We start from the raw sequence: 25,275 nt of genomic DNA on the forward strand, positions 1-25,275 counted from the left end.
TCAGGAAATTTAACATCCTCTCGCATACCTATGTCTGAAACCCCTCCCAAAGCTATTTTTCCAAGTCCCGAAACTCCTTCCCACACGTCTTCTTCTACTTTTCTGAATCCCGAAAGATCACCTTCCCCAACGTCCTCCTCTCACTTTTCAAACTTCCAAAATAGCCCCCGCCCTGCCACAAACCTCTTGTCTAACCCCCTCTTCCAGAAATGTCCTTTCAACTCCCCATTTTCCCCCTCGTCCCAATAATCTCCATGGAGTCCGCGTTCTCGAGACCTCTGCCATATGTACGCTGATTTCCAGCATAGTATTGGTCCCGAGAAGGCAAATTTTGCCAATCCGACTCTCGAGACGAGTATGCATTCCTCTCTCCTCGAGGTCCAATCCAACCAAGAGTGTCAGCCCATGATTCCCAAGACCTCGAGAGATGTTAATCCCGGGAAACCCCCCGATCAAATCCCTTCTATCAACTTTGGTAATGAGACTAAGTCTCGGCCTGAATCATTACCGGGACACATCTCATTGGCGAGTGTGCAGAGGAAGTAAAACAAAACTACCCCTGTTGAGCAAATCTCTCCTCGTTCGAGATCAGGAAGGTCGTCGACATCCCACTTGCCCTTTCACCCACCCATGGAGCCCGAAAATCCTGATCTTGAACCACATTTAAATCCACATCTCCCCCTGTCGCTACCTATCAATGAAGAAGACGGTTACAGGATATTGCTATCACTCGGGAAAATTCGAGTCCGACTAATCTCCAAATTCCTGAAAGATCTGACAACACTCAGCCCCCCCCCCCCCCCCCCCCCCCCCCTTTCGCTCTCTGCTGATAGACCTGATCGTCTAGTGGAGGAACTCCAAGTTGAGCGTCATAGATATGACGATGAGCCATGGCAGCAAATGATGAATCTAGCACGTTTTATGGGAGCAGTATTCAAAGGTCAGCTGCCTAGGGACAGAACTACGTCGGGAGTCCAAAAGCATGGTAACAAATGATTGTGTTATCCTGGAATGTTAGAGGAATTGGTGTCGTTCGGAAGCGAGGAGTGATTTCGAGCTTTCTCTCTCAATTCAAACCCTCTATTGTTATCTTCCAAGAGACAAAATGTCAAGAGATGTCTGATGCCATTGTCAAAGAGCTCTGGTCGAACCCTTCAATAAAGTGGGTGGTTTTTAATGCTGCTGGCCACTTAGGGGGTATCCTAGTCACTTGGGATTCGACATATTTTGACTCCCTTCAGGTGTCTGAAGGCCGTGTCTCATTGGGAATCCAGCTCAGGTATCTTTGGTCCGACAGAATATGGTGTGTGGGGGAAGTTTATGGCCCGACCAGATATCGTGAGCTTGCCCTCTTCTGGGAAGACCTCAGTGAGCTTTATCAGTCTTAGAGACTCCCGTGGCTTTTTGCAGGTGACTTCAATGCTATCTGATATTGCAATGAGAAGAAACTGCCGGCCAACCGCATCTTTGCCTCTATACGTGGTTTCTCAGATTTCATTGGCGGATGTGGGCTGGATGAGATATCTCTCTTTGGGAAAAAGTACATGGTCGAATAGCCAACAACAGCCAATTCTATCAAAATTGGATTGTTTTTTTGGCTTGTCCAGACTGGTTGCAGCTCTTTGGGAATGTCTCTAGCCGTGTTCTGAACAAGGTGGGGTCAGATCATTGGCCTATCATGTTGACCACCTCTTTCGAGAAATGGGGACCCTCTCCTTTCCGGTTTGAAAACTCATGGTTATCTACAGAAAATTTTGATGCTCTTATTGATGGATGGTGGACTAATGGTCCAAGTCTAGGCAGACGGGAGTGGGCTTTCCCTTTGAAACTTCGATTCTTAAAAGGAAAAATCAAATAATGGGCCACGAGCCACAGTTCCTCTCTGATTGCCAAGAAGGTTTCTCTCCTTTCTCAAATTGCAGACCTAGACCTGGCGGAAGAACAGAGGTATTTAACTCCGGCAGAGTTTTCTTCCCGAATTTCTCTTAATTCTAATCTCAATTCTATCCTACATCAAGAGAAGATTTGTTGGAAGCAACGTGCCAGAATTAAATGGCTAAAGGAGGGAGATGCAAATACAAAAAAATTCCATGCCGTGGCATCGGCCAAACGAAGGTTCAATCGAATTACCTCATTATGTATCAATAATGAGGTAACATCGTGTCGGACTTCGATTACTAATGCGTTGCTTCAAGTTTTTTACAGACTTATATTTAGAGGAATGCCTAATAGGCTAAAGCTTCAACACATCAGTCTCTCGTCTCACTCCAGCAGCTGCCTCTTTTTTAGAGCTACCTTTTTCAGTCGGAGAAGTTGAACGTGCCGTTTTAGGCATGGAAAGTGATAGGGCGCGGGGCCCAAATAGCTTCAATGGAGATTTTTTAAAAAGATTTTGGCCTCGGCTCAAGGAGGATATCATAGCAATGATTCATGGCTTCTTCAACAATGGTATCACCTTTCGCAGGTATTGGCGCATCTTTTATTGCCTTGGTTCCAAAGAATGCTAGTGTTGAGAAGCCAGAGGACTTCCGGCCTATCAGTCTCATCACAAGTGCTTACAAGATTATAGCCAAAATTTTGGCTCATCGTTTAAAAGTTCTTCTCCCAACAGTCATCCATAGAGGGCAAGGCGCTTTTCTCAAAGGAAGAGAGATTTTGGACTCCACTATGGCAGCTCATGAACTCATTGATCATTTCCGCCGTAATAAGGATCCAAGAATTGCCCTGAAGCTGGATCTCGAAAAGGCCTTCGACAGAGTGAATTGGATCCTACTTGATGAGATGATGGAAAAATTGGGTTTTGGCGAAAGATGGAGATTCTTGATCAGAAGTTGTGTGGGCTCGGCCTCTTATTCTCTTCTCCTAAATGGCTCAATTTGTGGATATTTCAAAGGGACTAGAGGAATCAGACAGGGTGATCCTCTTTCCCCGCTTCTATTCAATTTGGTCGGTGAATTCCTATCTGCTATGTTTTACTCAGCGGGTAATTTTGGGTGGCTCCCTCCAACTAGTACCCTACAGGCTTTTAATATTCCCATAATTCAGTATGCAGATGATACCATCATATTTGGAATCGATAACACTAATGGTGCTAGAAAGATTAAAGCGGTTTTGGGTCTCTTCGAATTAGCTTTTCGTCAAAAAGTCAATTTGGAAAAGACCTCTCTCATGGGCTTCAATGTTAGTCCTGAGCTCCTTGCAGAGATGGCAAATATATTTGGTTGCACAACAAGCCACCTACCAGCAACCTATCTTGGCCTGCCATTATTCAATGGTCGTATATGCAAGAATCTTTGGAATCCGATGGTTGAGAAAATTGAATCCCGGCTAACAACTTGGAAGGGGCGTCTACTTAGTAAGGGTGGGAGGCTCATCCTCCTCAAGTCTTGCATTGCAGGCATTCCAAACTATGCTCTTATCTTTTATGCCTTGTCCTACATCCATATGTAAGTCTACGAAGATTTCTATGGAGGGGATCGAACGATGCCTTTAAATATCATCTGGTCAAATGGGATGATGTATGTTTGTCAAAAAATATGGGTGGCCTAGGGATTTGGAAATCCAAGGATATGAATCAAGCACTGCTTCTAAAATGGTTATGGAAGTTCAATACCTATTCTTCAAATCTTTAGAAGGAAATGGTTCTTGTTAAGCTTGGTGGCGACACTCATTGGTGGATATCAGGAGGTGATCGGAGAGGTATATCCTCAATATGGAGAGCATCATACCTTTTGCTTCCAAAATTTTCTTCCGATAGTAGATTCTATGTTGGAAACGGCAGATTTGGAAAGATTTGTGGATGGGGCAGGTGCCATTACAATTTGCCTTCAGAAGTCTATTTCTCTTCTCAACTCTTAGAGACATATCAGTAGCCAATGCTTTTGAGGGGGGTGGTATGAGCCTACACCCTAGAAGGGGTCTTGTGGATACTGAGACTCTAGAGGCCAGTCGCTTGATGGACTTAGTTATCTCAATTAAAATTCGTCCTTTGGGGGCAAACAAGCTCATTTGGTGGCCGGACAAAAGTGGCACTTTCAATGTATCATCTACATATGGTTTCATTAATGGCTGGAATTCTTCTCTGAGGGAGCATGAGATCTATTTCGAATGGCGTCTATGTCCTCCTCCAAAGATAAAATTCTTCATGTGGAGTGCCTGTCAAGCCAAGATTCTCTCGGCATACGTGCTTAGAAGAAGAGGTCACCCCTCAATTGACCCCATGTGCCCTCTTTGCAACACTGAAGCTGAAACCACAAGCCACATTCTGCTTCAATGTATATTCTCTTGGACAGTGTGGACTTCCATTCTTAATATTTGGGGTTACAATTTTGCATGGCGGCTGATCTGATCTCTTGCAGTAACGCTCATTGGTACCCCTCTGCCTGGCCTCGAAAAAGTGATGCTCTCTGCTTGTGCTAGTTTCATTCCGTGGGGGATTTGGAATGAGCTCAATCAAAGGCCATTTGATACAAAAAGTGAATCTGCAGATCGGGTCGCGGACCGAGTGGTGGGTCATATATCTACTTGGCTTCTGACTAAGAAGTCTTTCTCCTCATTTTTGGGCACCCCTATCCGTGAAAACTGGAGAAATTTGGCTATGATGCACTCTGGGACAAAGGTCCCAGTTTTGAAGGAATGGATTCCTCTTGAACCCGGTTACCTTAAGTTGAACTTTGATGGCTCTTCTCTTGGTAATCCTGGGATTTTTGGTTTCGGAGGGGTTATTTCGGATCATTCCAGTAATCAGCTTTTCTCATATGCCAGCCCTCTAGGCAGAGCTTCATGGCCTCCTCTCTAGGTTTCGTGTTTTCAGAGACAAGTGCAGCAGTCCTCTTCATATCGAAGGGGACTCAAAGGTGGTCATTGGATGGTGTGAGTGTGCATCCACTCCCCCGTAGCGATATTGGGATATATTTCGGGAGATATATTTCGGGAGATTTTATAAATTACCTCAATTGTATCTTGTATTTTCTCACATTCCGAGATTCGCAAATTTGGAAGCTGATGTGTTTGCCAAGCAAGGAGCTACCCTACAATCACTAGTTGTAAGGGATTTGCTCCCTCCTCTTTTGTAATTTCTCTTGTTTATATAAATACATCTTTATCAAAAAGAAACAACAAGGGAATTTGATAGATAAGGTATGGAACAACCCTCGAGGATCTGTTGCTTAAAAAGAGGGTCTTCCAAGGTCTCTAAACTCAGTAAAGCAGCATAAGGATTAAAACGATGTTCTAGAATATCGATTTAAAAGAACTTGTGTCAATCGTTTGTTTTGTTTTGCATACAAGTGTTTTATCTATACTTTTGATCATATATGCAGATGATTTAGCAAGCATACCTATAAGTCTTTTGAGATGATGTTGCAAGTATAACTAATGTCAAAGATTACATTGCATAACATTTTGAGGCCAACAAACTTAGCACTCAAATATTTTCTTGTGATTGAATTGGCCAGGTCAAGGCTAGGGATTTAGCCTTACTCAAAAGAAATGTGTATTATACTCTGATAGGTGGAATCTAGTTAATAAGAAAAGTAAAAAATCAGAATTTTTGTTGCAGATAGTGTCAAAGAAGAAATGTGAAGTCTGAAAACAGCAAGTGATATTTTCATTCAAAAAGAAAGGTTTGAGTAATCTTTGTAACAAGCCACCTAAGGCCATTTGGTCTAGTGGTATTCTGGTTATATTAGGTGCGTAAGGTCGCAAGTTCGAATCGCGCCACGCCCCTCTCAAAAAAAAAAATCTTCGTAACAAGCCGGGATTATTTAATATGTACCCTAGCTTAAGAGGAAGCGCCAAGATGTATGTTTCAGAAAGCTAAGTAATTGATCATATCACTTAAATGTTGTGTAACTAATGCTTTACATGAGAGCTAATCTGATCATAACCAGAATTGTTTATGATTTAAAACCAATAAAAGGAGACTGCGGACCTCAAAACCTTACCTCACAACTAATTTTTTCTCTACTCTATTTTAATTGTATTTCTGTACTTCCAAAAACTAGCCAGGAAATGTTTATGATGGAGCCTGAAACAAATCTGATAAAAAACACAAGTCCTTTAACTAATGACATAACATAAAGAACAACTTTAAAAGTTTTGAACTGCTAGATGAAGTAAACCCTTAAGGAGGATGATTTCAAGTGTTAAAATAGCATATCAACTACAGCCAACAGCTTAAGCATAAAGAGTGCATGGCAGGTGATTTATAAGTAGACTAACAACTTAGATGCTCTAACCTGGTCAAATGAATTTCTCTTTCTGGGCTCCTCAAGAAGAGTGGGAAGCAACTGCCCACATAGATAATTGCCACCATCAGAAAAGTTTCATATTCAAAGCAAACAACTACAGTATCTTAAAAAACGTAGCACTAGACGACAACAGAAGCAAGACTTACCATAATTAGCAACAACAATATGTGAAAAAATTTATCAGAAACTAGAAAATATCAGATAGGCAAGTACAAAGTACTATAGTGGTGGTGAAGCCTACAATGATTCTTGTTATTTTGATGACAGCAGAGAACTTCTCCAGCTGTCTTACTAAGGTGAGAATCTCAGAAAAGAGAATCCTAAATGGACATAAAGACAGAAAAATGAGGAGAGCTGCTTCAGCTATGTTGCCAAGGTCTTCAGCTGCTGGACATTCTCACCTGACACAGCAGTAAGAATAGAACAAAGACAATCCCAGCTGCTAAATACATGCAATAAAGGAAGCTCCCACACGATAATAAAGGAAGCTCCCACACGATTTATAAGAAAAAATAGTCATGGCAACTAATAGGCAAAACCAATTGAACAAGCCAGAACTTCAAAGCACAGAACTTTCACACTGTCATAGATCTCAAGGATAATTCTCAAGAGACACAGCAACTTAGCCTTGGCTTAAGCACAGAAACCAGGAAGAGGTTATCCTCTTCAAGCCATCAGTCCAATGAGAACTCAGGCAGATAACGAACATGGACTGATTTGACTAACCGGGTTTTGAAACATAGCATGAACCAGCCACAAAGGCAGAGAGATTTGCAGTTGGCCTCATCAGAAGTTGTCCAGCAAAAGTCCTAGCAGAACTAGAAAACTAAGAGAGAAATCTCAGATACCTGCTGCTATTAAAACCCATTCATTAATAGAAATTCAGATACGAAAAAAGAAAAGGTGTGACCACCCTTCTACTCCGAATGATGGCAGCAATAGATTGCAATCATATCATGAGTCGGTAGAAGGAAAGTTTCCGTTAGACATCAGAATGCTGCTAGCGTAGAAGGACTTGCAGACAATGGAAGAACTTGAGCAGCAGAGAGAATCATCCTACAACAGGACTCTTCACTCAGTAACTGTCAGTCCTATTACTAATTTTATTAGGAGTTTAAAGCAGTTGCTGCTCATGTACGTTTGTGTTTGCGTCTTTAAACTTAAGGTGCAGCAATAGTGGCTTGTTTCCACTAACCTCATTGGGTTTTAAATTCTTAGGTTGAGATTAGTAGGAGACTCTATCATCAAAAAGAATCGTATCGTTCCCTAGCCACCTACTTCTCTTGAGGTAGTTGTTAGGTTCATGTTAAATCAAGACACTTTCAAACTTTGTACACAAGGTTCCAACCTGGCCAATTGTTTTTCATTCTTCATGTATGAGACCAGGAAAGAAGGAAAACAAGTTAACTTTCTTTGTTTCTCCCTCCTTTAGTGTTTAGATACCCTTGTTGCTAGTGTTCTTGTTGGGTAATATGGCAGTGTAAACACAAGCACTTTGTCCTTCTCAGTGTCAAAGTTGGTCAGTTCCCTCTCGGTAATCTCACATATATCGGTGGGTTGAGTCATGTCTGAACAAGTGATAGACTTCCAAAATTCCTGGAATATTCTTCAGTCAGTTATTTTTATCACTTCAGAGCGATGTCTATAGACCCACTACCTAAGAGAGCAAGAGTGTGTGCGAATCCGGCTTGAGTCGAATCAAGTCAAGTTAGTTTTTTCTTCACCCTTAAAAACGGGTTAATAAGTTGTTACCCTTAAAAGTGGGTAGACTCTTTCTATAGCCCTTAAAAATGGGTGGTTCTGTATTTGTGTTTGAACAGTGTCTCTTAACTGATCTAATACCCAGTTTGGCTGGTCCATAACATCGTTTGGCTAGGGAGATGATTTCTTCTCTTTCATATTGTATAATGGTCATGGTCCCCAGCTTGAGAGGAGAAGAATAAAGTCCATTATGGCGGTGAAGCCGAAAAAGATGCTTATTGTGTGGCTATTATGGCGGTGAAACCGACAAAGATGCTTATTGTGTGGCTTATAGTGAAGCTTATTCAAGTCTGCCAAAAGTAGAGAGGAAAAGTTGATCAAGTTGTTGACCAAAGTTAAGTTTTCTGAAAACATCCAAGTAAGGGGGAAAATGGAAAATGAAAAATCGGGGTCTATCAACAATGAAGGGAGTTAATTGACAGCAAAGAAAACTTTTTGTTTGCAAGTTACAGTTACACGCTCCAACTTAAAGAGCAGTGTCAAAGAAGCAGTCTCGTGGAGTCTACGCACAGTATCATGGAAAAGGAAGTCTCACAACTTCAAGTTATTCAAAGAAGGAAAGTCAAAGGCATGTCAAACAAGCATAGAAGAAGAGGATATCTATTAGTTAGTTTTTAGTTGTTGTATGTCTCTAATTTATTAATTTAGTAAGTTCAAGTTGGGTGTAATTGGGAGATAGGCTAGTTTAAGTGTGAGTCTAAGTGAGCAATGTTTATAGACCCACTCTATCTAACAAAACAGAAGTATGCTGAAATCCAGTTTGAGTTAGGTCGTGCTAGTTTCTTCTTCATCCTTAAAAGCAGGTTTGGTGTCAACTTTAAAAGTGAGTACACTCTTTACTAGTACCCTTGAAAGTGGGTTGTTCCACTTTCATATGGAGTATTCTCATTGGGCTAGGGGTAATGATTTCCTCTCTCTCAAATTATGTTTGTCCAAGCTGGATTCCTTTGCACAACAGCTTGAGGGAAAGATGTACAGAGTATTATGGTGGTGGCGAAGTCTACAATGAAACCAGTGCAATATTGCCAAGGTGGAGGTGAAGAGTTGATCAAATTGCTGACCAAAGTCAATTTTTTCAAGACAATCGAGTAAGGCGGAGAATGGAGAATAAAGAATTGTGTATATCAAGAGTAAAGTGGTTGATTTCAGAACAAGTTGAAGCTGAAATTACATGAGCAGATTGAAGACAAAGGAAGACAGAGAAAAAAAAAATTGTAAGATGAAGTTACAAGCTCCAATGGAGGGGACGGTGGAAGAAGTTGGTTGCATGGAGTCTAAGTATAATCTCATGGAGGAGAAAGTCTCACGAGTAAAATTTTTCAAAGAAGAAAAGTAGAAGACAAATTAAGGAAGCGTGAAGGCAGAGGACGTATCCACTTTAGTTTCTGAGTTATTAATTGTCTTTATGTCTCTTTATGTCTAGTTTAAAGTAAGTTTAGTATGGGTGTAATTAGAACTCGGGTTTAGGTAGGATTTTATTTGTGAGACACATCATAAATTGGTTATATGAGGGAGCAAGTTGAATGCTTTCCTCTTTCTTTTTTGTCAATCACGTATTCTCCTTTCCCTTGACTCTCATTCTCAAAAAATTTCGCACAGATCAAGAATACTGCCAACTTTTTTTCCTGAACACTATATTGCATGCCAGTTGTGAGGCAGCATATGTTAAAGCATGCTTAATATTAAGTTCACTAAAGTAGAATGAAGTTTCTTCTTGATTATTTTTTTCTGCAAATGATGAGAAATTAGTTCACTAAGTGAGAGAAAATGGACAGATCTCAACCATAGCTTTTTTAGATGGTTGAGTTGGATGATAACAGTGAGGACGTACCCCATGCACAGAACTTTCCAGCAACATTTATTACTCCAATTTTTTTCTTTTTCTGAGGAACGCCACTCCTTTTAATTACATATTGTTCTTTCATACATTTACACTCTTTGACAAGTTTTCTATATTTCCAAACAAACAAAGTAAGTAAACTAAATTCAGAACCAAATAAAGTACTTCAAATAAAATTAAACAAACCTTGGATTTCCTTAATGCTTCATCTTTCTCAACGAATGCTTTGATTATGGGTTGATGATGCAATAGGTCAAACTCAGAAGGTTCATCATCATAAGAACTGCAAATTCAAATAATAATAAGATAAATCTCACCGAGTACAGGAGTGTGTATAGTCAGCATTTAGACAAAAAAGTAAAAAAAATGACGACAATTTGCGAGGAAAATAAAACTAGGAAGAATCAAACCTAAAGACTTTCTTGAGACTGTCCCATAAGACCTTTGCTGGTGCTTCTGGATTTGTCTTCAGAAAGTGAAGGCAACGAATAGTGATTAAAATTGCTCTAATTGTATCCTCAAAGCTCTTTCTTGGCTTCTGAAGTTTTATCCAATATTTTTCTTTTGAAAGAACTGAAATCTCAGGCTGCTCCTCAAATTGAACCTTCCATGCAATGATCTGTTTGTAGATCCTCTGGAGCCCATCATCAGCAATTCCACGTAAAAACACCTGTTTTGAAGAATCTTCCTGACTCTCTTCATCATCCAATTTGAGAGGCAAAACAGAGAAACAGATGGGTTCTCCTTCATTGTCTACGAAATGGTAATTGTTAACGGATTTTGGAACGATCTCTTCCTCGTCCTCCGATGATTCCATACCTGGTTCAAACTTTTCACGAAAAGTATCGTAAGTCCAAGAAAAAACAAAAAATGACCTTGAACGAACGGAGATTAAAAGCAGTGGAAAAGAACGGCAATTGAAAACTATAAACCAGTGAGCATATGCTAACTTCAATCGTACAAAGTTAGCTTGAAAATCAAGTGAAACGGAAAAAAAAAAAAAAAAAAAAACATCTTCGTAATAGAAAAGTCATATTTGCCTTAACAAAACAACCGATTGATACAAGGTAACAAGACTTCAATTGGACGGTAACAAAAATAAATAAAAGCATAAAATAAACTTAAAAATGCATATCAATTCAAAAATAAATTCAAATAACACATACGAGAATTACAAAAACATAAAAACTAACTTTCAGACCAAAAAAAAACAAAGTTTCTTAGACGCAAACGAATCCAGAAACGAAAATGAAGAGAGCATACTTCGCCCCTTAGAAAAACCGGCGCATACCTTGTCTGGAGGGTTGCGACTCAAAGTGTGAGAAGGGGAGGGAGACGAAGAGATCATCTATTTTCTGTTTACTGCTCCACCGCCATTTCTGTCACGACTCACGCGTGGGAATTGGGTTACTACCTCTCTGTCTCTGAACCATTCTGATGTAGCAAGGTGGCGGGCATCTCGGGCGGTAACGCGTTATATTTAGAAATCGGATAAATTTTACCTAATTTTAACTAGATACCGATTTACCTTGATGGATTGATTAACTTCACCTCATGGTGTTAGTATAGATGAATTCAAGAGTACTGAAAAAATAATTTTAATGTTAGTGTCCAAAAATTAAAAAAAATGATATAAACAAGAGATGAGTAACTTTTTGTAATATACTTAAATAGAATATATGCCTAAATAGATAATTAACCAAAATAAACATAGTTATTACACTTATATGTGATTTAATGTGTAGTATTAAAATATATTAATAAACTAATTAATGAAAGACTATATTATATAACTTAATGATTACAGTTTATTATAAATATTTTATTATAAATTAATATAATAATTATGTGTGATTATAATAAATTATAAAAAAAAGTAAAAAATAACATAAGCGAATATAATAAAGAAATAAATTATTTTTTAATAACATAAGATATATTTTAACATTAAAACCTACTAATTTAATACATTAATAAAAAATTAATATAATCAATAAATAAATATATTATTTTATCAATAACATAATATATATATTTACTTATTATTAATTAATAATATATTGTCACAAAATTTAAAACCATTGGTTTAATTAATTGTAGCAATGGGATAATTAAACCACAACAATTTATCAAATATTTATTTTAAAAATATTTTAATTATGACTATTAAATCACTAATTTAATACAGTAATTATAAAATAAATATATTGAATAAATAAATAAAATATTTTATAAATAAAAAATATGGATTATTATTTTTATGACGATGTTTAATTTTTTTTAACTTAAGAACAATTAAACCACTTCGTCTTCCTCGTGGCAAGCGTCGTCTTCCTCATGACACCGATAATGGTGGCTAGCGAGTAACTGCGACAGAGGCGGCACTCCAATGGTATGCCGAGAGGGAGAAGAGAGGGAGGCTGAGAGGCTCTGGGACAGAGGCTCAGCCTCCCGTGCTCTACGACGGAGGTCAAGAGGGAGAAGAAAGGGAGGCCGAGGGAAAGGGAGAGCAAAAGGCAAATGAGGGATTTTTTTCATTTGAGGGGGGAGGGGAGGGAACGCGGGATGCAGGACGGGCAAGTCATTAAGATGATTCACAAGAATCTGATTTCCCTCATTTTTTTCCTCATTGAATTACCTGACGTGATTCAAATGAACTGGAAATCATTCTACACTAACAGCCTAATCTAATGAACTGAATAATGCGGGAGTAATTCAAGTGCAATTCATTTTGGACTAACCCCCCTAATTTTTTATATACTAATAGGAGATGTTGGAAGATAGGGCCCAAGCCCACACGACCAAGGAAAACCCACATATCAAAGTGTTTTAAAAGATGGGCTCAAGCCCATAAGACCAAGGAAGACCCATGGATCTAAGAGAAATAGAAGACGAGCTCAAGGCCCACATACAGTGATGGCAAGATGGTAAATAAAGGGTCATCTCATAGAGATGGCATCGACATAATTATGTTAAAGTTCCAGGGTTAAAACCCTAAACCCTAAGTATAGGGGTATTATTATAATATTGTAGTTTTATAAATCTATAAATAGAGTTTCAGGGGGAGGGTTAGGGATAATTAATTCCATAACGCTTCTTCCTCCAGTTTTCTCCCAATGAGTTCCTTTCCCTTTTTCTCCATGAGCTAAATTCATGGTGTCCTGAAAATAAACATAGTATCAAAACTTTGATTTCCAGGACTACCACTATGATTTTTTCTGGATCATTATTCGTTGTTTTTTTCTTCCATAGTTGATGTTTGTTTTTTTTTTTATGTTTGATTTATCTTTCAGCTGCTACGCCTACAATCAGCACTATCTCTTTTTCATCTCTCCCATGGACAATTGCCTTTGCTGCATGAGAACATGAGAGAGAGAGAGAGACGGAAGACCTGAGTGACTCTCCATCAGGAGCCTTAAAAGACAGCTTCCTGGGTCGTATCAGGGCGTCTATCTCTTGCCGATCTTCCTCGCTCTGTAACGAGGATACGGAATCGCTGATAAAGCAGGTGAGCTCATCACTGGAAGTGTTTTTGTTATCGTTATCACGAAAGACGAAAGGAATTTCCAACATCACAACAACGAAATAGAGGATGTTGTTCCAAGCTGTTTGGTGCCGGGAAGAAGACGAGTTGCCGTTTTTGGACGGTTTCCGCCGAGAAAAAAAAAATGACTACTACTGTCGATTGGTTGCCGTTTAGTCGGGGGACGAGGTCAAGTCGTCGTTGTCGGAGACGATGACACAATGAAAGTGAGAAGAAGCACCAGTTCAACTTACCGTCCTCTGTCGAATCCTTCTCTGTTGAGCACGGGGGAGTTTGGTCCATACGTGCGAGCAGGACATGAAGGGTATTCATGATTTTAATTTGCCCTTTGGCATAAGCTACAATCAAGGGAAAATTAAAATCTCCTTGGTTCGATTTGATTTTTTCTTCCTCTTCGTGGTGTCTTCGGAAAACAGAGAGCGGAAGAGAGAAAATCAGGGCTTTTGACGTTGTTGCTGGAAATACAGCAACGCGGTACTCAGGTTGCCGCCGGAAGAGCCAGGTTGTCGCCAGAAGAGCGAGGCCGTCGCTGGAGGAGCAAGGTCGTCACTGTTTCTGTCCAGAAACAGCAGCTCGGGACGTCATCACTATTTCTGTCCAGAAACAACAGCTCGGGACATCGTCACTGTTTCTGTCCAAAAATAGCAGCTTGGGACGTCGTCACTGTTTCTGTCCAGAAACAATAGCTTTGTTGGTTGACGCTGCAGAGAAGGAGCTTTGCTGGTCTTTGCTGACTGTGTAAAAGGTGAAAAGAAAAGATACTAGTCCCACTTGTATTGTGATTCCTCTGATCGAAGAAATAAAAATCCTATGCAGCTCCCGTGGACGTAGGCAATTTGCCGAACCATGTAAAAATTTGCGTCGTGTGATTACCTGTATCTTTATTGTCATCGTTTTGTCGTAACATTCTCGTCACCACTGCGACTGTTGCTGTGTTTTTTTTTTTTTTCGTCAGTCTCTGTTCAGTTGCGAGGAAAGACGATCCACTGTCACCGGAGAAGACGACTCAACACCCAAGAGGAAAAAAAATCTACTGCTGGCTGTATTTGGAATGTTTCTCTGTTTTTTCGCCACGCTGTTTCCGCCAAGAGTCGGGGAGGAAGAAAGTGTTTTCCTCTCTGTTCAGTGCCGAGGAGAAGATGAAGTTGAGGTTGCCATTTTGGGAGGACGAATATGGCGTCACCTGAGAGATCCGAACTCTCGCAGGGAAAGTTTCCTCCCGAAGAGCCGAGCACTGTTTCCGTTCGCGAGAGGAAGAAGACGACGTACTGTTGATTTATTTCATGTTTCCTAAGGAAACATGAAATAAATCAACAGTAGATTCAGCAACCCCGACTCGACTCGCCCGAGTCAACTCGGACCAGCGAGCTGAGTTCCCAGTCGACCGAGGCTGCTTATGTTTGCTGAGTCAACTCAGGTCCGGGTCAACTTGACTTGAGCCACTTGTTTTGCTTCAGTATATGTGCTCAAGGTTTTTTCAGCGCGACGCGATATGTGCATTGGATTATTTCATGGGTATATTTACAAGAATTATTTTGGGTCGAGTTAAATGGGCCCAAGCCAAACCCATTTTAGCTGCTGCTATTGTGTCTCTTTTGATGAGACATACTTATTGAAGAAGAGGTAGCCTCATACTATTATTTATTTATGTCCTTGTCAAAAAATTAAAAAAAAAATTGGTTGGGAGTCCATGACGAAGGAACTTCATCCCCGTCAAAAATATCAAAATTTTGTGGTTGGGAGTCAATGACGAAGGAACTTCATCCTTGTAAAAAATATCAAATTTATTTGTGGTTGGGAGTCTATGACAGAGGAACTTCATCCCCATAAAAAATATCAACATTTTTGTTGTTGGAAGTCAATGACGGAGGAACTTCATCCCCGTCAAAAATATCAAATTTTTGTGGTTAGAAGTCCTTGACGGAGGAATTTATTATTATATTTATGTTACTTCCCCCCCATTAATATCATATATTACTCTACAACTTGAGAGTCATTGTCCTGTGGAGGGACACGGTGGTGGAGGTGGATACTTCAGAGCAATGTCTTAGCGGCTAGGAGTGATTTACTCTCACTGATATTATACCATCTAAGCCTCATGAACGAGAGCACCAACATGAGGGGGAGTGTTGGAAGATGAAGGTACATTATACAAAAAAAAGATTTCATACATCATTTGCAACAAGCTGGGAGTTCATACTATTCTCTCACCCCCAACTAAAGGGGGAGTGTTGGAAGATAGGGCCCAAGCCCACACGACCAAGGAAGACCCACATATCAAAGTGTATTAGAAGATGGTCCCAAACCCATAAGACCAGGGAAGACCCATGGATCCAAGAGAAATGGAAGACGGGCTCAAGGCCCAAAAATCTAGGAGAAGACCCATAGGCCCACATACAGTGATGGCAGGATGGTAAATAAAGGGTCATCTCATAGAGATGGTATTGATGTAATTATGTTAAAGTTCTAGAGTTAAAACCCTAAACCCTAAACCCTAAGTTCAGGGGTATTATTGTAATATTATAATTTCATAAATCTATAAATAGAGCTTCAGAAGAGGGTTAGGGATAATCAATTCCATAACCTTTCTTCCTCCAGTTTTCTTCCAATCAGTTTCTTTCCCTTTATCTCCATGAGCTAAATTCATGGAGTCCTGAAAAATCAACAGGAGAGAAGTTTGGTTGAAATTACGTTATTTAAACGTATGTTTGTATGAATATCTTTTATCCGTTATTCCTTGTACCTCTTCTTTCTTTTATTTATTATTGAGTTTGTCAAGAGTAATTTGTATTAGTTCTTTTTTGGTTGCTCTTTCTTTTAGGAGCATTTTTTCTCTTCCATTTCTCCTTTTTTTTTGCAGCATTTATCCTATTTGATGTGGTCATTAATAGACTCCTAAAGAGTTTTTGTTCGGTGTTCCTTCTTCTAGAGACATAAGTTTTCTCCACCGAATCTTCTCTTCTATCTTCTGTCTATTTTAGAAAGATGATGAATGTCATAGAATTCATCTTTCTCTTTTATCTCATGTTCTAGTGGCATTTTGGAATCTTCCATTTCTCCTTTTTTTTCTCCATCTTCACCAACTCCTATTCTTCCAGTATTTTATCTTGTTTGAGGTGGCCATTGACGGACTTCTAGAAGTTTTTGTTTAGTGTTCCTTCTACTAGAGACATAAGGTTTTCTTTTTTTCTCTATTGTGAAGTGAAATTTTGTCCATCGATTCTTCTCTTTTATCTCCTACCTATTTTAGAAAGATGATGAATCTAATAGAAAAATTGTATGTATTGATGAAAGTGGTAAATTTAAGTGTAAAAGTTGTTAAAAGACACCTACATATATATAAGGGTGACATGGCTAGTAAATAAGGAGAACTTCAATAGAGATGACATAAAACAATAATTATGCATGTTGGTGTATATCCACTATTTATTTTTTCACTTTGAAGCATGTAGCCTTAAGGGTGCTGTAGTTAATGTAAACACCTTCCCACAATTATAAATACAACCTCAAGGTATGGAGTAAAGCATTCAAGTCTCTTCCTCTTGGCTCAAATTTGTCCTTATACCACTCTTGTTTTTTCTCTTTTTTTTTTTCCCTTGGTTTATTATCTCCTCTCTCACAAGAGCTAGAGTTTCTCTCTTCTCTCCTTCCCCAGAAATCTCTTATATTTATGTGTTAGCCCTAGAAATCAACACGGTATTAGAGTAGGTAAAGAACTGACATGGAAAAGGAGAAGAAGATCGAAAAGAAAGGGAGGAAGAAGAAGAAAAAGAAAAAGAAGAGGAAAAAAAGGAGTTTTTTGTTTTTTTCTTTAGTCTTATTATTTTTTAATTCCTATTTTTATTGGATTTCTCACTCTCTTACCATAAGTTTCACATAGTAAATTATATACTATTGGAAAGATCTTTGGGTCTAGTTTAAAAGAAATTTTTGCAATAAGAGTTTTTCTACAAAGAGAAATCAATATTTGAAGCAACAAAAAATTTCAAGTAATAGTAGAAAGCCTCAACTTTCTAAATGGTTTATACCAACATGATTTGAGAATTTATATTGAGAATTATATCTTAAAAGAAAAGCTATGTAACCTACTTTCTATCCCAATAAACCATTTCATAATCTGATCTTTCTAGAGAGAGACATTGGAAGAACCAAAGGTCATGTTGGTGGCATGTTACATGAGAAAATCTGAATTTAAGCTCATTTATTTACTTCACTTTTTGAGTTGCTAGTGTTGGTTAAGTTTCCTACTTATTTTAAACTATGGTCAAAATTTTACCAACTTGAGTATCTTTCCGTCATTAAAAGTTTATTTTTTCTAATCTCACATTACATTAGTTTCCTTAAGAGAAGTCTTTCTCTATATGAGTTTTAGTCTTATTTTTTTACAAAGTTTGCAATTTTTTAATTACAAAGTCTTATTTACTCATTTTTAATTCCAAATATTAGTGTCCCATAACTCCCTTAATTCAGAATTTATCTCTTGAATATTTTATTTCCAAATTGGTCAAATTGTATTAAAAAAAATTGCCTTATATTTTAACTATTTTTAGAAAGCTACAATAATTATGTTTCACCTTAAAATTTTCTTATTGGAGATATTTTTAAAATTTCCTCAATCATTATGTCCATCTCGGAACTATTTTTTATCTCCTTTTTGAATCAAACTTGGTCACTTTTTATCCATCTATTGGTTTAAAAACATTTTTTTCTTCCTTTGAAGTAAAAAGAGTTGTGTTGTCTGTCACCTTTTGTTTGAAGTATGTGAGTTTCTATTTTTTTATTCACACCGTTAATTCTCATAGTTCTTTCTTCAATTTGTGGTTGTTAAAATCACTTCATAGCAATGCTTATAGACCCACTACCTAAAAGCATAGGAGTGTGACATCCAATTTAAGTCAATTCTTTTTATTCTTCACCTAAAAGGTATTTTTTGTTTGAGCTACCCTTAAAACGTGAGTAGTCTTTTTGTCGTACCCTAAACTTGGGCTTGTTTACCGCTTTTGAAATTGACCGAAGTATTTTTAAACTATGACCGTTTTGACTGTGTATGGAACTTTATCGTACGATTAGGAGTGATTTTTCTTCTCTACCATTATTTTGTGTACAATGGGTCTCTTGATAAAGAACAAAGAGACCTCCCGTTTGAGGGGGAGAATTAGAAGCAGAAGTACAAGAAAGAGGTAACTGACAATGAAGAATTCTACGTGTTGTGGTAATAGAATTTTATGTGACAAAAATATCCAAGGGGGAGAATAAGATGAAAATTATAAGTAAGATGGGAACATGAACAAGATGAATCAGAGCAAAGCAATCAAATTCTTTTTCAAGCCACACAAGATTATAACTTCTTTTCAAGCACTATTTCTTGACCAAGATTATTTAAAAACTGAAGTTACAAACAACAGCTTAAAGGGGATGGCATGGCTATAGAGATGACACAGAATTTTAATTACGCAAGCTGCTGTATGTCTTCTTATACTTTTTTTCCTTTTGAAGCATGTAGCCCCAAGGGCATTTTTGTCATTGTAAATATTTTCCTACAACTATAAATACAACTTCAAGGCATGGGGTACAACATTCAAACCTCTTCCTTTAGGCTCAAATTTGTTCTTACACCTTTCTCTCTTTTCATCTTCTTTCTTTCCCTTAGTTTCTTCTCCCCTCTCTCCCAAGAGCTAGAGTTTATCTCTTATCTCATTCCTTTGAGAAGAATAATTATGTATCATACTTTTAATTAGGAGATTACTTTTTCTTTTCTAATGGAAATTATCCCAAAGTTGTTTTGGAGATCTCCTGAAGTCTGACTTCCTAAAGATGAGGTAAGAGTATTCTAAAATTTAAAATAGGAGACTTATGGCAAGCACGAACCTTCTCAGGTAGAGTTCTCTAGAGTACTTAGGTAACATTTAATTTTTGTTATTTGCTTTTCATTTGTGATTTTTTATTTTACCATACCTTTTGTGTTTCCTCCTCGATGTGAGTCCTCTTTTTTTTTTTGCTTAGTTTTATGTTCTCATAATTCCCTTGCTTAATGGGTTTGATGAGGAACTTCTAGTCCTATTTTCGAATATTACATGTTGTGTTTTCTTCAAGTGCTACTTTACGTAAGTCTGCTTAAGTTCTCGAATTAGCTTCTCCTTGATTTGTTTTGCATCTAGTAGTGAGACATACCAGCTAAATGATTATCTTATATTGGACCATTTTGGTTAAAGAAGGAAGTTTGCTTTTCTATAACGTGAAAGTAGAATGATTGGGTTTCTTTTGTTTGTCTAGGTGGCTTCTCAAGAGGAGTTGTGGTGTGCAGATTGAATTGAGTTTCTACGATTTTAAAACTTAAGGTGTGCGAGAATTATAATAATAAATAGACAAAATTCACACGCCACAATTGAATACCAAATATTTTATTATCGATGTTCTCCTATTGGTATTCACCTCCCAAAACCCGTGCTTGGAAAATTACACTAATAATCGCTCTATTGGCTTGGAATTACAAGAAAGAAATTTCAGCTCTCCTTCAAGCATGTGTATGCTCAAATATATGATTACAACTTAATCTCTCCAAGAGATTAGTTAGATTTAATCTCTAGCAGGCCTTTCTATCTAGATTTATCAAGGTTTTAGATAAAATAGTCAGAAAATGAAAAATTACAAAGAAAGATAAAACTTACACCCTTGAAATGTGGAGAGATACCCTTCTCCTTGAGTGTTCCAAGTTTCTAGCCATTAGTGCACAATGGAGTAGATAGGAGTTTGACCAATTATGAATGCAAGGAGTTGAAATGAAAAAGGAATGGTAGAGTTTTGCAAAATAGGCTTTCTTTTTCAAAATAGAACTTCATAAGATTTTGAAGTGATTGAGAATAAAATGATGTAGGTATGCAAATAAAAGCTCGTTAACTTCTCAATGGGAGCTTTGGTGGGGGTATTTATAAATTTTCCAAGCCAAACTAGTCGTTTTTTAGCTGTTTTCAAAAATTTGATTTAATATTGATCAATCAATGTTAAGTGATTGATCTATCAATCATGTGTAATGACTATGTTTTCTATTAGAAAGTGACTTATTGATTGATGGTATGATCTATCAATATCTTACCACTGGGTTTGACATTTTAAGTTGATCAATCAATGTACATGGTATGATTGATCAATCAAAATTTCTTCTAGTAAGGCATAACAAGTATGATCCATCAATGGTTTAGTTATGATCGATCATGCTTTATGTCCTTGGATGGAAAAGTTCTGTATGATCGATTAGTCTTTGAGGGTTGATTGATCAATCAACATGATTTTTCTTTACCTGAACAGTCTTGATCGATCAGGCTTTATAGCATAGTTTGGCTATGTTCTGGATGACTGATCAATTGACCTTAGTTAATCGATCATACATTATATTTTTGGCTTGTATACTTCTGGTTGATAGATCATTCCAGTGCCAATTCACTATGTGATTTTTAAAGTATGGGAATTTGTAATCCTAAGTGATTCTAACATGTGTAAAATGTTTATATGCTCAAGTAAAAACATGTTTGAATGCAAACATGTCCTAAAGCTTCAAAATCTACATTGTACCTCAAGTTTTGGAAGAATTGGGTTGCTCGCTTATATAGACTAATTTTTTACATTTCTCAATACTTCCTAAACTCTAGTCTTCATTTTTTATTCTTCTTTCTGAGGTTGTTTATTCATGAACACTTTGACATGGATGGAACTTGAGGTGTTTGAGAAGCTTGTGTCAATTCATTGCTTTGACATTTGAGTTTTGTGTCTCTTGAAGGAAATGCATATGAAATACTAGAATTTAAATTGTTAGCTCAATTGAGTTTTGTTATCATCAAAATAAAAAAAAGAGTCAATGCTCGTCAACATCTTCCTATTTGATAGTCGTTGATGACATGGCACTCTCATGAAGTAATTGTAAGATTTTATTTGGAAAAAGGCTTGTGGAAGTATATTAATAAGCAATGTCTTAACTAACAATAACTAGAGGTGTTACAAGTCCTACCCTTGAATGGTGGGACTGGAAAATGGCTCTCATAAGTGTTAGCATATGATGAACTAACATAAGTATCTTTTTAAGTGAGTTTGTTTCAAAAAGCATCTATGACGCGGAAATTATAAACAAATTGTATCATTTTTTTGTTTGAAAAAGGGTTTTGGAAGCATATTAATATGCACTCTTTTAACTAACAGTAAGGTGCCATATGACTAGAGGGGTTACGAGTCCTACCCATTGAACGGTAGGACTAGAAAATGGCAATCTTTTGGAAAATGGCTCTAATTAGTGTTAGCATATGAGGAACTAAATAAGTATCTATTTAGGTGAATTTGTTTCAAAAATATATGTGTCACTTTGTTGGACGTAGGATCTCATGATAAATAATATGAACTAATAAATCAAAGGAGTGAAGGAACCAAAGATAAGTGAGAAGAGAAAGAAGAAGAGAGAAGAGCATAAGAGGGAAAGAGAGCGGGACGACATGAGAGAGAATTCGAGAAGGAGGATTAGGGATTGAGTGACGTGCCTAATCCTCCCCCTTAAAATCTATCTATAATATTGAATATGTCAAAATTATATTAATGCCCTTTACCCTAAGAAGGGAGGAAAGGGACAAGAATTCAAGACATTTTACATCATTGGCAATATATTCGAGTTACATCTTTCAACACACTCAAATTCTAAATGGATTGTAATTTTTAATTTATTTATTTTTTTGGAAAAGGCTTCTCAAAGCATATTAACAAGTCATCTTTTAATTAATAGTAAGGTACCATCTGACTAGATGAGTCATGAGCCCTAGCTCTAAATAATAGGTAGAACATGTTACTCAAACATTTGGCTCCCATCAACAATAACATATGAGGAATTAGCATAGGTATCTATTAAGTGAATTTGTGTTTATGCTAAAAATGCTAGGTTCAACTTGTTATTCAAACTATTTGAACTGCCCTTTGCACATTAGATATTAAAATGGTTTTGATCACTGTTAGCATATGAGGAAAAGTATTAGTATCTATCTAAGTGATTTTGTGTTTATGCTAAAAATGGTAGGTTGAACTTTCATGGTTTGCGTGTTTTTTCTCCCATCAACATTAACATATGAGGAATTAGCATAGGTATCTATTAAGTGAATTTGTGTTTATGCTAAAAATGCTAGGTTCAACTCGTTATTCAAACTTTTTGGACTGCCCTTTGCACATTAGATATTAAAATGGTTTTGATCACTGTTAGCATATGAGGAAAAGTATTAGTATCTATCTAAGTGATTTTGTGTTTATGCTAAAAATGGTAGGTTGAACTTTCATGGTTTGCGTGTTTTTTCTTAATTTCTCAAAAGATAAAGCTGGATGGAGTAGTATATTTTGAATTTAGAAGAAAATCTGCAAAAATTGTTTTGTTCCAAATTTTCATTAACCATACTAGTGGCTAATTTTGTTTATGGGGATATAATGATGTATAAGAATAACCAACACAACTGCTTCATAGATAGTGAATGGCAACGTGGTACTTCTACAATTGCATAGATGATTAGGTAGTTGATGGTTTTCAATGTATAGAAAAGTTTGAATGGATTGAACTACATGAATGAGACAAAAATTTACATTTTTAGCTGAAATTATACATCTTACTTTAAAATTTATGATATTTCAAATGAATGTAACTCCCATTTCTATGCATATGCCTTTGTAAATAGCCTCTAAACCTTTTGAAAGGGTCTATTGGATTTTTTTGTTTACTTTATTTTCTCTACTGAATTCTATTTCTAATATTTTCTTCTTTATTGACTTGACAAATGGACAGAGCCATGATTCAACTTTAGTTGACCTTGTTCAACAACATAATTCCAAGCGGGTGTTCTTTTTAGTCCATGTTTATCTTTTTTGCATAGATAAGTAAGAGAGTTCAATGGGCATCTTATCTTAATATTGGAGTGAAATTGCATAGATAGTATTCAGTTTTTACAGTCTTTTGTTTTTGTTTTAAAGATGTGATTCATGAAATGTTTTTCTTCTACAGATGTGATTCATTAGAAATTTTTTCTTCGATTTATCTTTTTCAAACGTGATTATGCTTTTATATGCTAATGCATCTCCTCAAAATGTCTTTCTCGGTTTGTATTGGCAAATTTATGTGATTTGAGAAGTTCAATTTTCCTAGGATTGTCTTGATATGTAATTATTTGGTATTATAAGAAAGGGTTTTATGTGTCTATTAATTGTAAATAAGGTTAACATTTATAATACCCAAGCGAAGATATCAAGAAATTTGATCCAATCACTTGCAACTAGTGAGTGTATAAGCCTCATTAATGTGTTCTTCTTTTTTTAAAAAAAATTCCACATTTTTTTTACTAAAAAAAATCATTTTTCATTATGTATTTGGTCTTAGGTGTTTGGATTTTGAATCAAGTGTGTAGTTTTTGGCTCTTTATCCTCTACCTTTTGTTATTCAATTCTTCTTTTTCTTTTTGTTTTTGTTTTGCATGCTCTATTTACTAGAAAAGTTGAGAATACTAGGTAGCATCGCGTGGCATAAAATCTAAACTGTTTGGACACTTGTTGGTGTTTGGTTTTTATTAGATTCTAGTGCTTAATCCATTGTAGAGGCATGGTAAGAGGAGAAGAAAGGAGAAAAATAAGAAGAAGAAGAGAAAAGATAATCAAAATACTGGAATGATAATCAAAATGGTATATAAAATAACCTTGTTTTGTTTCATCCATATATCATTTACACCCCTCGTTCTACTCCTCCCAGTAGATTCTACTCCTCCCATGTGAGTTATGTTCTTCATCTTTCAGAACTATTTATTTCTCTATATGCAACTCTGTTACTCTCTCTGTCATGACAAGGGTTCAAATCCCTCTATAGGCGTCAACTCCTTTTGCTCCTTTTCACAGTAGAGCTTCATCTTTTTCACTAATGTGTTTGACTTCTATGCATGGATTTAATTCTTTTGACCTTTGACAATTAAATTCTTAGTTCTCAAGCTGGAGTGGTTGATTTCTTCCTATGTACTCATCTCCTTTTATTCATTTTACTCTTCCTACCTAAAAATGATTCTTCATTTCGCTTGTTTGGTTAAATAGTGCTATCGAGTTAATTTTATGGTGTACTTTTAGACATGAGCTACTTGCTTCTCTTTTGTATGGACCGTAGAGATGGACCATAGCCGATTAATATGCTACCAAAAAATTTCCTTTGAATTTTTTTCGATTACACAACATACTTAATACTTAATGTACACGAGTGTTTGTTATCATTCAAATTATCTTCACGGGGATTTTGAGGTTAATATATTATTTGTCTATATGTTAGTTCTAATAATAAAATTATTTTTATAATATTACTTTAATATTTATTTAGTAGAAATATAATTTATGAAGTACTTCCATAAGCTTTTATCTATTTCAAACAATTTTTATAATTTTAGGGCCATTTCTTTTCGTTTTCGTGCATGTCTATGATACTTTTTCTTTTCTACAATAGCAATTGTTTTTGTTTGTCCAATATTTCAAATCTTGCAACCAGTAGTTCTGGTTTAGATGAACAAGAGCAAAGTGAAACATAATGTTCCCATTAGACCATTTATAACTGATCTTGATCGTCTGAAACAAGGTGAGAGCTACTGTAAATAATACTAATCCAATGATTCTAACCATTTGAGGGGTTGGTAGCCAAAAGGAGCCGGCATTTACCTGTCTTTCCCAACGCCTGATGTCAGCTTCAGGGCATAATTTGCTCGAATCCAACTTTCAACTCCGATACGAAATCCATTTTCCGGCTGTAAACTCAGATGTTCATCTGATCCAGAAGAGATGCCTCCGGATAGGCTAATCGGCAACGCTTGTTCATTGTCCTTCGTCTCGGCAAGCGTTGATGC

At 36.9% G+C, this 25,275-nt stretch overlaps 1 protein-coding gene across 2 annotated transcripts in view; it reads right to left on the reverse strand.

Annotated features, from left to right (window-relative positions):
- Nucleotides 1-11,265, reverse strand: part of LOC137933928 (protein ENHANCED DOWNY MILDEW 2-like) — a 42,727-nt gene extending 31,462 nt beyond the window's left edge. The window contains exons 1-4 of one of the 2 annotated variants that reach the window (XM_068778056.1): nucleotides 11,144-11,265; nucleotides 10,263-10,681; nucleotides 10,039-10,135; nucleotides 6,240-6,290 (exon numbers count right to left, since the gene is read on the reverse strand). In XM_068778056.1, the coding sequence (XP_068634157.1) occupies nucleotides 6,240-6,290; nucleotides 10,039-10,135; nucleotides 10,263-10,681; nucleotides 11,144-11,200 (624 nt within the window). In that variant the 5' untranslated portion in view covers nucleotides 11,201-11,265. The remainder of the gene's footprint in view (nucleotides 1-6,239; nucleotides 6,291-10,038; nucleotides 10,136-10,262; nucleotides 10,682-11,143) is intronic. The other variant, XM_068778065.1, reaches the window with a different exon arrangement.
- Nucleotides 11,266-25,275: the final 14,010 nt, after the last annotated feature.

The sequence above is a fragment of the Aristolochia californica genome, unplaced genomic scaffold, assembly GCF_029961685.1.
Source record: "Aristolochia californica isolate CCGP_79_NKW_82.1479 unplaced genomic scaffold, dmAriCali1.0.hap1 SCAF_10, whole genome shotgun sequence".
Lineage (NCBI taxonomy): Eukaryota > Viridiplantae > Streptophyta > Magnoliopsida > Piperales > Aristolochiaceae > Aristolochia > Aristolochia californica.